At 33.5% G+C, this 14,967-nt stretch overlaps 1 protein-coding gene across 1 annotated transcript; it reads right to left on the bottom strand.

Moving 5' to 3' along the window:
- Positions 1 to 412: 412 nt before the first annotated feature.
- Positions 413 to 13,194, bottom strand: LOC110455867. The gene is made up of 6 exons (XM_021506279.1): positions 13,089 to 13,194; positions 8,962 to 9,177; positions 4,148 to 4,399; positions 3,111 to 3,209; positions 2,528 to 2,626; positions 413 to 1,073 (listed from the first exon to the last, which is right to left on the bottom strand). Exons 1-6 carry the CDS (start codon positions 13,162 to 13,164, stop codon positions 895 to 897), a joined length of 921 nt encoding a protein of 306 aa, XP_021361954.1. The 5' UTR covers positions 13,165 to 13,194; the 3' UTR covers positions 413 to 894.
- Between the last annotated feature and the right edge of the window lie 1,773 nt (positions 13,195 to 14,967).

Genomic DNA, 14,967 nt, shown 5'->3' with positions numbered 1-14,967 from the left:
AGTGTACAACTCATTATAAATTGAAATCACAATCGATTTCGTAAAGTTATGTTTCGATGAATCCTATGTTTACACAATATACGATTACAAAAGTGTAAGCACGGTTGTGTATTCACACATAACTCATAAAGAACACCATCCGTACATTGCGCACAAATATACATCAAACAAAGCCGGAAAACACGTGTGTAATTAAAAATATTGCAGGTATTTAATTTTTGATCAGTATATTTTCATTATATTAAATTGGACAATGCATATTACAAAGTATTAAAATGACCAGTTTTACCTGACTCTATATATTCAATAGAATAAGTGTCCAGATCAAGAACTGTAAAAATAAATAAAATATATGATTAAATGCATGAACATTAAATCACTTTGATATTATTCTAGAAAAAAATGTCGATTCTCAAAAAGATGAGTAAATAGTTAGTTATTGATTTAACTTGTACAATGTTAATTTCAGCAAGAATTAATATGCTTACCATCATGTTTTTAAAATCATAATGGTACAAACCGAATACTTCAATGTCTCCAGTATCTTGTCCCAATGGTTTACACGTCCATTCAACGTCATGTGTTTGTGCAGAATCAGTAGCTTTGGTGCCAAATACATACACAGACTACTGACCAATAAAACCAAGAGGATACACTAGCATACACACTTTTATACATGCTTGCAACACAGGTAGAGGACATCACGTGACATGGACACTACAGGTAACATACAACACGTGACTTAAACAATAAATATTACGAACATCACGTGACATAGACAAGACAGGTAACGTACATTATACATAGGAACTTATAGGAACGCATAACGCTATAGTATACAGTTGCTGAAATAAAAAAGTTAAAATGTAAATTCCTTGTTATGTGTTTAAACAACTAGAGCAGAACTCGAGTCAAATATTTATGAAATTCACATTCATATTCAATGTGATTTATTTTAAACAAGAAACAAATATCTATACCATTGCACTCTCCGGTGTTTCTTTCACACTTGTCTTGACAGCTGACAGAACAGGTCTGAGTGCAGTTGGGGCCATACACACCAGGCACACATTCTGCAAACAGTCATTTACCTTCAATGCATCAGCAATTGAGTTTGATAAGCAAGTCCTTACTATGACAAACGAATGTTGAACATTTCTTGGCGAACAGTTTTAAAACGGGGTCATTTTAAGACACGGTAAGACATCGTTTTGGACACTTATTGTTCAACAATACAACATTAAAATGAGGTATACGTGAACATTTTTTTTTTTGGTTTTGAAAATGATCATGTACATGTAAAACGAGATACACGAAGTGAGGTATTAGAGGAAAGCTTTTGTACCTATAAGCCTTTGTGCCTTGCTACGTAAGGAACAAAAACGCACGCCCACCCACAAACATGCTGGTTTACCAAACATTATAATATTTTTACAAACAATGAATTAAGAAAGTAAGGATCATTACTTATTATAGAGATAACTTTTATATTACAACATTTGTTGTACAAGGAGAACTAATTTAGTTTGAAATCGCCAAATGAATTCGATAACATCAATTGTATAGGCGTGACCATTCATTTACAAATTCACAGACTTCTCATATCAATATCAATGTGCGGTAAATCGTTAGTGATAATTCGGGATAGCAACGAAATGTTGCGATGTGAGAAAAAACCGCCATAGAATCCAACCTCACATTCTGAAAATATCGGTTAATATGTCATCCAAGTTATCAATAAAAAATACAAGTTAACTATAACACAGCTCTCAGAAAATATTACAAAATAATATATATATATATAATGTAAGAAGAAAACTTCTCAACAACGAATCTTAAGTACTTTCATCTCTTCTAGGAAATTCTTCTGAATTATCAAATTAGTACTAAAAGGGTGCCTAAGATATTTGTATAGATATAAGCCAATGTATATTTCATTGAACTCCGTTGAAATGCCATTAATAGTCAATGTGATTGACACAGCTTTGGTAGCGCACGGGCGTTATGATGTGTTTTCATCCAGAGCCGCAAACAACGTTATAGTAAATGTAGAGTGATTCACACGTAACAGTTTCTATCGGTAAGTTACTGTAACTAAAACAAAATTGACTGATTCAAATATAAAGTGTATGATTTATACCTTTGAAACATCATAATCTTGTTTATTTTGTAAATGACGTACTTTGCTGGCCAATATTGATCACATCGATCGCCATTACATGGTGTCATAATAATTGTATTTCAAAATTCATTACTACAATTTCAATTTATTTTTCACTTATATATAGATAAACTACACTACAAAGTAATTAAGATGATGACATGTGTCCTGGTACTGTAATGTTAGTCGCAGTAATGGCTGAAAGTGAGACACTCCAGGAAAGCAATACAAAAATCAGTTTAGCGAGCAGGAGTAAACATACGTAATTCCGTGTATATCTACACATCACTGCATGTTTATCATAAAATCACCCAAACATTTATTATGTTTTAATCTTAGATACCAGTATTATGACCTTTTACTTACCTGAGCAAAGACCGGACTCCACATTGCACACGCCATTCAAACAATTTGTCGAACATGCTGTACAAACAAGCCCAGACTTATAAAATCCCGGCGCACAGTCTACAAATAATAAGACGTTACTGTGTATGATATGTTATTAAGTAATCACTGCTGATTCAAAGTATCAAACTGCAATTATCAAATGGTAGTTTTAATGACAGTTAGTATAATATTTTTAAAGGCAATGGCATTTCATTAAAATCAAGAAAAAATGAGATGAAGAAAAACAATAGTAAACATCTTAATGGTAAACATTCGTGATGTAATTTTATGTCAACGAAAGAAAATATCTTATATTCTAATGATATATAAATAAATGCGTAAATGACAAACTTTTCAATGTATTTGTTCTCCAGGTGTCTAGTAACCCTGAATATCGGAAACAATGACAATATTTGTGCAAAACGCAACGCCTTCTTTTGTGAATAACACATTTTTGTATAATTGACTGGAGTTTTGTCAATTTTCACATTTGTTTGATATATATCGATAAAAACTTTAGTCTATAAAAATTAAAAAATCGACTCAAAATATATTTACTTACATGAACACTGACCGCTGTTAGGATGGCACAGGCTACTAACACAGGTTGTATCACAGTTTGAATCACAATCTCCGTCACCATATTTCCCTACTGCACAACCTGAAATTTGTATCTCTTTTGATGCAATATGAACAAAAATCCTTTCCTTCTTAAACGAGCTATATTATTTTATGCGCGAGGTACTCTGGTTTACCCGGAGAAAAACCATCGTGATTTGGCTAGTGATTTAACATCTTTTCACGTCCGATCGGGGACACCCTTGCAGATCGGGGATCATCAAGAAATGAATACACTTGCTGTTAACCACTGCATGTGCCGTAAGAGGAGATTGATGTGAAAAACCTCTGCAGAATTTGGGATTAGCTTTAGTGTCCTCTATTTGAGGTCGCAAGAGCGACCAAAATAAACCTGTTGCACCATTGCAATATTTGGAATCTTTACATTTCCCACTACTTCTAGCTACATTTTATTCCATAGCGCCTTGCTGGACAATACCTCACCTTTAGCTTTAAAGTTTAACGTTCGTTCAGGTGAGGAAGGCAATTGGTTTTGTCCCCAGGCCAGAACATAACAAAGTCTTTAAAAATGGCAGGTACTATTCCCAGTCAAGTTTTTTTTTTTAAATGTACATGTCTCGTGATATTCAATAGGTACACGTGTGAAAAATACACTCATTTGATTCTACTCTGATATTTTGCATAACATGGTGATATGATTTTCGTACAAGATTTGTCATAATGTTGTTAATTTCTATAATATCAAAGTTATTATCTGAACAAGCAGATTTCCAAAACATTGACGCCAACATGTACGTAACATCGTGTGATTAAACATCAGTCTGATAGCTTTTGACACATAATGTTCCTATGTTTCATTCCTGTCAATTTAGTTTATTTCTCTCAAACAAAATCTTTAGTTCGTTGATTTAAGTTTTCAGGGCACGAATGACAAACACACACATTACAAAATAATGGAGACTGAATACTTCAAATGATGTACCAGTGGTTGACATCAAACTACCGTTCGGATATACTCACCATAAACTTGTACTTCACAGAGCTCCAGTATAGCTTGTGTAGAGTACCAAGAGTAAGCTAGTGTTTGACGGTCGACGTAAATTGTCAGGTATCGGGTGTTGCCTGTACATGATGTAAGTCGTGGAGTTAGGTCCACCATATTTTGTGTAGAAGTTGTGTCTGTATAACATCTGCCACTGTTTCTCAAACCTGTTGTATTTGACAGGTATATTTGATAACCGGCGAATCGAGCTTTTTGCTGATATATTTCATCTGAATGAAAAGAAATGTTGATAATTACAAGTTTAAATACATTGATATTTGGAAAACAATTCTGTTTTGTTGCTGCTTTCATTCCATAAGAAACAATATGTATCCTGTCGGACTACAGTAACCATTTCTTAATTGTTTCTTTCTTATACTTTATAACTTGTTTGCAATGTAATCTACTTTTTTGCTGATTTTAGCTGTAAAATAATACAGACAAAATTGAACGGTTAAATACATTTGAATGCATACTGCTATTATTACAAATGCTAAGTCTTTCCTCATCATTTACCGTGTTTCTTGTCGATTTCTTCCGGGAAACTTATTGATGTTGTCGTTACAACGTTTGTCTAGCAACAGATACGTGAAGTGTTTTTTTCTGAATAATCTCCCATATTAAGACATTTATCCCTATATTTGAATATTTCTGTAACAGAAATAATTCCAACAATTTCATCTGTTAAAAATGAATATGAAAAAAAGATATCAGAGATATGAAGGTTTTCCCTTGAAATGTATGCATTTAGCTAATGATTTCTATTACCTGAATTGAAAGCTGCAACACTACAGTAACACCATTATCATGCATTTTATTTATTTTTGATAGAAATATCTTTAGCAAATTGCATATGAAATGTATCCCCGAATAGTTTGGTCCGATTTATCTTAGAATTTGTCTACTGTCTGAGATTATGGGAGATAAACAATAAAAGTGAATCTGATTAATTGTTTTCAAATAAACCTTGTCATATGGAAATGCCTTTAGAATGTGACTACGATTAATCAAATGTGTTGTTATGAATACAGGATATCCAGAGTGTTTGACAAGAGATCAAATGGGCATTTATCGCTCACCTGCCTTTCAATACTGTTTGATATCACAACTCCACTTCTGTAGCGGTCAAGGTACATATAACAGTACAGACAGACCAGCTTCATTCTATAAACTTCCAATGCTTTCTTGGGAAAGTTGACGAACTAAATTGTGACACTCTCCACACTGGTTAAGGTAATTCACTCAAGGCAACAAAAAATATATCTTCGAAAGTAAAACACTTAGCATTACTACCCTAGACCCTTAAGTACCATAAGATTTTAACTACAGTATTATGACATAATTGACCCTTAATATCTAGGTCCAGATCATTTGTTTTAAACTGTGTATTGCTTCAACTACGAAATGTATCTGTTAGTTCTTCATAAAATGTCATTTGAGTATTTTTTGTTTTATATGTTTTACACCTATGAACATTTATTTAGGAATATTCTATTGTATATATCTTACAAATAATGGATATTGGTCAACATGATACATGTACCCCTCCTGACAGTGACAAAACAGAACCTACACATCTTATTGACATAAGAAATATATAGTTATATTGATATGGCAAAATGTCGTTATTTGAGTCATACACGAACTGGTCACAAAAAAAGGCACGCTGTCAATACACCCATATTAACGTGTGTTGGGAACATCAGGGAAGTAGACAAGATCAACAAGAACACACGTACAAATGATTAGATTGAAAAAGAAACGACCAGTGTCTGTAATGAATTTTCTTGATGTTTCTTTTAGAAAAGATGAATGTTGAACATTCAATCGAACTGCATCATTCAGTACGGAAAATAAGTTAAGGAAAAATAAACGTCATGTGGATCATATATTTTCTTATATATGGACGATCATATAGTAGAAAAATTGCAATGAGAATTATTTATGACAATTTTTTATACAATTTTTATAGTAAATAACTATAAAACATTATAAGGAACAAATTAGCAAGCAATGGAGGGTATCAACTGTTCTATGGTAAATTTAACAGACAACATGATTAATTACATTTTTTTTATACTTATCGATTAAAATTCACGGATCTACTCTTTGAACATTCTGTATATACCTACCGCCAATATTAGAAAATAACAATCAACATTGGAACTGGTGGAAAGATAAGATGCTATAAAAATATGCAAATATCAAAACGTTTACCAATAATATTGAATAATATAAATACATGAGATTGTATCTCAAAGCTTACCATATGTAAATATACAGTTAACGGTGTATCTTTCCGTACGTCCGTCAACCTGCCCGCTTTTCGTTTCTGCACTAAAATTTGGTGAAATATTTTCTGACATTAATGTAAGATTTTGTGCTTGTACAACTTCCGACGACTTAAGTTGAAATTTAATGGGATTCATTTGATAATAAATAAATCTGTTTGTCAGAGTACAAAGATATTTGGTGTTGTTGTGCCTTATAACCAGATCCCGAGCTGTCGTCCTTCTCAATACCATAGCTAAGAGTTATCTCCCCTTATCACACACAATCTTCACAGACCCTGCCAAGAGCTGTATGAGAGCGGTTCAAAACATCACCCACCGACCAGCCCAAACATTTTGTCGTTTCTGCTGGGTTTTTATTTTGTATTGCAGGTGAGGGCTTCAGGATTTGCCTCATGGTGCATCATTTTCGTCGGCAGATCAAAATCGTCATGGCTTCATCAACCATATTTCAAAGACAATACTTTTTCATCTGAAGTTACTGTTTATGGTTTGAACAAAGGAACATTGTCATTTGGCGGGTTAGAGGTTGCCACCAGGAATAATAAGTATGCAGTGTTTATTTTTTCTTTAAATTTTCAAAATTTTCAAAATGACGGTTGCCCACAGAGTCAGTTCTTTATATAGCCTATTGACAGATCTTGTCACACATTTATCTAGTTTATTTGAGCTGGCCCCAAGCCCAATTTTGGGTGGTAACCTTTTGGTGACGAAGCCATGTCCACACTCGCCAAACATAGCATAAAGACAATAGATGTATCACAGTTTATTGGCCTTTGTATAGGGTTATTCATAATTGTTGAAAGAATATTAAAACAATTTGAACTGAATTTTTGATTGTTTGTTATCTCTGATAATAGAAACTGCGCATATTTCATTAGCATTTTAGACACGATTGGTTAGTGTTTTTCACACTAAAATCTTATATGACAAACGTAAAGAAATGACATCTGATTGCATCCATAATGTTTTTTTTATAAATTTGGGAGTAGACCACACTCGATTATAGTGGAGCTTATTAAACATTTAGGTCCAACTAGCCTCCTAGAAGATGGTATACGATTACAATCTCTTAATGAGTCCTATATGAAGACCCGACTTTAACATCGGGATTCAGATATAAATTGGATATTTTGAACTTGTACATTAGTTATTAAAAGTGTCCACACCCATATTAACTTCTTCTGCAACCAGGAATTAATACTGGTGTCATCAAGAAAACAACTAGTTGTAGTTTTGAAGTCGGAAGTACCACTGCGATAACAAATTTTACCGGTATATATATGCAAAACCAATGGCTTTTTTATCTTCATGTGTAAATGAACCTAACATTAAATGCCTTATCATAATATTTAACGTTGTTATAAAGCAGCTAGATGACTAGTTACAACAATTATAACACTTTTCAATTACAACGTTTATAACATGTCTAGGTAATTATCAAGTTCATTTACAAAATGTATCAATCTGAGTTACTTTGCCTTTGTTTTCATGTTCACAAGCTGTTAAAACCAGATAATTTTATTATTATTATTATTATGGTTTTGCATTTCCATATCAATCTTATTTTGTTGCCGGTGTGCTTCTACACAGCCAGTAAAGGAGAACTATAGCTGCGAATGACCTTGGTATATAACGCCAATGTACCTAAACCGGGACAATACCAAAAACGGAACACTTTTGGGAAAGCAGCTCAAGAAATGGGCATGCAATAGTCGAGGAAGTATTGTTATGTTTGTAATTTTGTTAAGACACGCTTATGTCAGTTTTACTTTATATCGGAGTCAACGGTTCATTGTGGTCACAAGGACAGTTTAAGGTAAGAAATAGATACGTAAACAAGACTTGCCATGTAACGTAATGTATTTGGGTATCATATTTAGAAGACTAGATAACACTAGTTTGGAGAAAAAAACAAGCAGATCCCTGATTCATCTTCAAAATTACAACGTCTCTTTTAAGGTACAGTTACTCCTGTTCCAGAGCCCAAGTAACTATAACTCTACTTCGTAATATATTCATAGAACCACGTGTTAGAAATATTGACTGGTAATTAAAAAAAAGTAAATAGTATCTAATTATGAAAAAATAATTAACGTTTTGAAATGGATACTATGGTATAAGACATATCGATTACATACTGATTACACTTGTTCCTTTCGTTTCAAAACCAAATTAGGATATTGTAGGCACTTGATTATTAACTAACAAAGTAACAACCCAGCATTATTTCTCTGCACTTATTGAGTCGAAAGACGCGAACGGAAATCTAAAACTATCGCATTTGGCTTTGACGAGGAATAAACCGGAATAAGGTAATTCCTTTATGAATTATATAAGTAACAGTTTTATGTGTGTAGTTGAACAAACGTACTTATTTTAATACATAACACAACACTAATTCACTAATAAGGTTTGATATGGTTACGCAATGACTATACAGTTCCTTTACTTTCTATTTATGTAAGCGTTTATAGAGAGTAACTATTTGTTTACATCACCTCTGTAATATATCTGGATGTATTCGATGACGACCTGATCACCAAGGCTAATCTGCCACCAAGCTTCATAAAGTGCAGGAGTCGCTTGTGTATGTGAGCAACAACCACTATTGTGCCTCTGGATAGTACAGCCATCCACTACCTTGGTACTTGTGTGCACGTCATCATACTCTGAACTTTGACTTGTCGTGACTTTCGGATCAAGACTGGTGTTTACTGAAATGGAAAAGAAAACACATTTTGGCACGGCAATCGACATTATACACAAAGGTATTGAAAACAAAGTAAATGTTAAGATAGACGACAGAATATAAAATTGTGTTTGTGTCCATCTACTGGAAAAGTGCTTTTTAATTCCTTAATGCCAAATTGTAAAATTAAGGTTGCAGAACTATTCCTATCAAGGTTAAACATATATATTGAGCTAACAACACTTGTATACTACCAACGCATGCCAAAGTCGTTAAAGATACATTTGTTTGACATAATATCGTATTATAAACTACGTGACGCAGATTTAAAAATTACGTTTGTTTAATCAATATATCGTTTTAGGTAAAATCTTGATAATATCTCATTAAGGCAATACTGGAATGTTGTTGTATTGAAAATTGACGCAATTTAAGAAGAATGTATCCTGATCGGGGCTTTTCATGTTGAAATGCTAACGCAAAAAACAAATACATGTGCAATCCAACCTGACGCTTAAGAAACCTTCACTGCCGACATGAACTATACAAATCGATTGGGATACATAAAAAAGATTCAGTATGCACTAAAGAAACATGTTGAATATGTTTGATGCGAGATTTCTCACGACGTTTATTTTGTAACAAGGGTACGTAACAACAAGGACAACAGTTTAAAATATTAATATTTGCGCGGCAATGTAACTATGTAAACCGAATATAAACCAAAATTAGTAATACTACCAACGTGACTAAAACGTGGACAAAACGGCGGAGATCACCTTTAACTTTCATTCGGAATTTTTGTTTTGGGCGAAAAAAACTACTATCATCTCAATGTTGTTGGTGGAAATACAATTACATGCCTAAATATCTGTCTAACCGTACCAAAGGTTAAGAATAAGAGTGCGTAGTAATCGATGTAGTGATCGTTACCATGGAATCATTTTTCAAACTTGATAGTCAATCATCTGACCATGTTAATATATTAAACAGTAGGACTCCAGACCTTGTAGAACCTTAGAAGAAGTTTTTTGAAGTCATTATCTTGAAATAGCACATAGGAAGTTTGTGACCTTGATTGTGACCTTGATATTTCATCAATGTCAACCATTTTTTCAAACCTGATACATCGACATCTCAGAATCTTTATTTTTAAATATCAAGACTCTAGACCATGTGAAACTTAAAAAGAAGATTGGTTAAGGTTGGTACCCAATATAGTGCATTTTAACTTTGACTTTTTAATTTGAAATATTTTGTATTAACATGTAGTGTAGTTAGATATGGAAATTATCTACGAATAATTTACTTCACAAATTCTGTACAATCAACGGTTTTTGAGTTATAGCGATTTTAAAGATTTTACTCTATGACGTCATGGCGGCTATTTTGTTTTTTCGATGAAGTTGAAAATGTTACCAAAGGTTAGAGGACATCTGGGGAAATCTTTTCCATAACAACTAAACCACATATTTGTCATTGATATTGGAGTAAAACTAGTTTTAAAATATTGCGAAATTTTTAAAAGATCAAAGGAAATAATTCAAAATGGAGTACAACCTTAACGGGAAATGTTACAGAAAAACTTCAAACATCAACTTCATCGGAATGACATCCTCCATCGATCTGTAGAAGTATTTTTCAAAAACAATGAAAAATGAATGTTTTTTAAAAAATGGTGACCTTTGACCCAACAGCGAGCTTTTTTTTATTTGAAATATTTTGTGTTAACATGTAACCAAAAAAAGTTAAATATGGAAATTATCTACAAATGATATCATTGCACAAGTTCTGTACAACCAACGGTTCTGGAGTTATAGCGGTTTTAAAGATTTTAACCTATGACGTCATGGCGGCTATATTGGATTTTTGACCTACTTGGAAATGTTCATGAAACATCTTCTGACCTTGGCCACCAACATACTTAAAAGACTATAAACTTATATTTTACCAATCAAAAGATACAGACTCCACAAAACAGCAGAAGAATAGTAAGAATGAGAATAATAAGAAACATAACAAAAACAATAGGTCTTTACACCAGTTGGAGAAAAGCCCTAATAATGTCGAAGTGTTGAATTCTTTTAACACAATATATTATATTAAGTGAATAAGAACTTATGAAAGTTGTTTCTCCCACAAGTACTGTAGGTTTCCTCACTTCCGACTCTTTGAATAAACTTACTAGGAGTTGGTTAACATTTTTCCTGACCCACTAGTACGTAACACCCTTGACCTTATTACACTGGACAGTATTTCAATTATTACATCAAGTTACAATACTGTGCGATGTCATTTTCAATTGTGATACCATATTTTACATTTCTATGTGTTTATCGTAAGTAGTAAAGTTTCAAATGGGAAAACAGTCGGTATAGCTAGTGTCTGTACACCATTTGAACTAACTCGAGCTTAATAAATATGATAGCCAATTATCACTCGTTTGGGAACCTGTATTTTATTGTTAGTGAATCCACGAACTACTAATTTGTCAACTTCAGTCACAGGAAAGTAGAGTATACCAGTAAATCTTTGGTGAATTTACATACTTTCGCATATTAAAATGGAGTGACTTTATTCTTTGTGAAAGACAGAGAGAAGGGAAAGGGTAAACATAAATATAAAATGATTTCGGGTGGGTTTATGGACAATTTAAATTTCCAGAATTAACAAAAAACAAAACGAACACAAATTACAAATGATATATCAAATAAACGATGATGTTCATTTTTCAATGAGTAAATATAATACACATTGATTCAGGTGTTTACGGAACACCAACTTTTTTTAGTTTAGCTTAGTTTTATAAATACATGTTTACTTAATTTTAATGTGTATCAAAAGGGAGTATAAAAAAGTCCTCGATGCGATAAATTCGGCCTTACCCCCTATGAATTGTACTGACCCTCTCTGGTTCCATAGTAGGTCAGTAACAAACCATATAACTAATAATATGTACCTTTAAGTGAACCACTGTGATAGTCAAAAGTTTATTCAGTGACCGCGTACACACGTGCTCGATCGACAGCGAATACATATATAAAGGACAACTTGCACACTCAAAGGGGTTAATATAGAGATACATATGTCAAGTCCGTAAAGACGTGATTTTAAACATAAGCAGGCATCAAAAATGTTCATACCTATATTATTTAGTACTTGTAATTCTATGTGCAGATATCTAGTTACATGAGAAAAAAGACATACAGGCACTATAAACAGTAAAATGGTTTTGAAACACTTATAAAATGGCACCTACGGACTGATAATTCTACTTCCTGACAATTTTGTTCTCTTTCCCCTTATCAGCCGTCTTCCTGCGACACTCGTGTATTTTTGCGAAACATAATGAGCGTTGTTTACACTTTCACATATTCTTCATATGATCTCCCTTTACTAACCTGTTTATGGTATGGTAAAGGTGCCAGCTAACGCTTTTCGTAATTTCGAGGTTCTATTTAAGGACTCGCAGAGCTAAATCAGCCGATCAGTCAGTGTTCCATGCGATTGTAAACCATACCTGGCACCCACAGACTGATATGAGGAGTGACATGTTCTGTTCTACAATTATTGAGTGTTATCTATACACTTATAAACACACTGACCTAACAAGCGCTCCTTGCTATTTATTATGGTTTACATGCACAACATTCCATTACTGCACCGGAGCGTTACACTGACCATGCATTTACAGACATTGTTGAAGGCTACGTAGGATAAATCACACAAAATAGCTTTGGATATCCTGTCAGGTTACATTAAAGATATTTCCTTCTAGTTGTAGCATAACATTAAAATCTTTCTTATTTGACTTAGCCGGTTGGTAAAATATGCAATAATGTGACGAAATAATCACGAAGTAACGCCTGCATATCTTAATGAGGGCGATGGTGTCAGTGCTGTGACTGTTACATGAATTTCAATAGGAGATCTCACCTGATGCCTTAGCCAACGTCAACGTTCTCAGTACTGACCAGATGACCAGCGGGAATATGTAGCGGTGAAGCCTCATGTCTGGTCGGCTATAAGTGAAACACCTAATCTGTAAAACAGCTTACTAACCAGGAAGTTCAAACAGGTCTAGGATACAAAACACAGGTATTCATTGAGGATTACACCTGAATGATTTAGAATCGGTAAAGTTGTTTATATACATCGGTAAACCTAAGCTCTTCTGTATACACATTAATGCAAAGAAGTAATAATGACAGTGCAGACGACAACTGAGTTTGTCAAATTTTAGTTATTCATTTTGCACATAAAAGAACGGGCCGATCTATTTATTTCATATACTTTGGATAAAATAGCACAATAATATAGAAGTTGAACCAAGATTCGTTTAACATTTTAAATAACTACAAAAGTAAGGCTTAAAGTGTATCGATCCATTTGATATATATACAGATCTTAATCCTCAGTGAATACCTGTGTAATTGTATCCCTAGACCTGTATAAACTTCCTAGTTGGTACATGCACATATATATATATATATATAACGAAAAACAAATAACAGAAAAAGTCTCTTAGCCTTTAACCTTGACTGAGATTCTTCGGGGGACTGTGTATTTTGAAGAGTGCACATTAGATTAGGACGTCATCAATACTATCACGTCACAAACAATACAAAGTATGGGATATCCCTTGTCTCCCTTTCACGATAATTGTCTTATAAAAATACGTTTATTGTGAACTATTCAGACCGGGTTCTTTGGTTTCCCTTTTTATAACATTGGAAGAATACATTTAGTATATAGGGATAACCGTGAATTTTTGTTAGCACAATTATGAATATGTTCGTTAACATGTAAAACATTTAAATCATCACGTAAATTTTGCTGTCAGTGTAGTGCCTTTCTCAGTTTGTATCGGCGTCATAGATGTCGCGCCGTGTGTAGGGAACCATGAAATAATCCTCGATAACCATGGACAGAAACCAGAAATCATTAACTAAATAAATCATGCTACCTTCTGAACATTTTCCTCTCATTCTATCCGTTTCAGCCATGTTTCCGTTGGCATCTGTGAATCTCTTTCAACACAGGACAAGCGTCGTTTACAGTTTCACATATTCTTCACATCATCTCTCTTTACCAACGTTTCTATGGTATATTTGCTTACAGGTGCCAGCTGCTGCTTTTCGTAATTTCAGGAATCCATTTAAGAAAATATCAATTTCTAGCCCCCCCACCCCCCCACCCCCAGCGTTTTTTTAGTAAATGAACTAAGTATAATAATATTTAGTGGAGTTTATTTATAGGTTAATCAGCCATCAAATCTAGGTAGTAGTCTATTGTTTTCCTTATCACTTGGTTACATACCTTTGAGTCATTGTACTCCGAACTCCGATTAAGACTATAGTTTGTGGCAAGGTTCAAAGTAAAACGATACCATAAAGTAGGATATTATATGTAACGATACACATCATTAGGGAATGACAACATTTTAAGAGGGAGAATGATGCTGTATTTGAATTGAGCATAGGTTTATGTGCATCAATGATTTTCTGTTTACATATACTCGGGACTGTAATTGGGATATATTTCTGCTGAAGCATGTGATATATTTTTGGTTATACTTGTAAGGTGACATAAAAAAACATCAACCAGAAAATGAGGTGTCCATATTCTTGCGTTTTTAGTGGTATACTTTTAAAACAATACTCACAATACAGTACTGTACATTATATAATAATATACACGATATTAATGTAACCCTACCGGAAATGTTCAAATACATCACAGTTGATATAAAACAGATCAATCTTTAAGTAACATGGATTTGGCCAGTAAGAATCAATTGGTATACAAACGTGAA

This window comes from Mizuhopecten yessoensis, unplaced genomic scaffold, assembly GCF_002113885.1.
Source record: "Mizuhopecten yessoensis strain PY_sf001 unplaced genomic scaffold, ASM211388v2 scaffold8389, whole genome shotgun sequence".
Taxonomy (NCBI): Eukaryota; Metazoa; Mollusca; class Bivalvia; order Pectinida; family Pectinidae; genus Mizuhopecten; species Mizuhopecten yessoensis.
The sequence above is the reverse complement of the archived record's forward strand: the minus strand, read 5'-3'. Positions and strand labels throughout refer to the sequence as shown.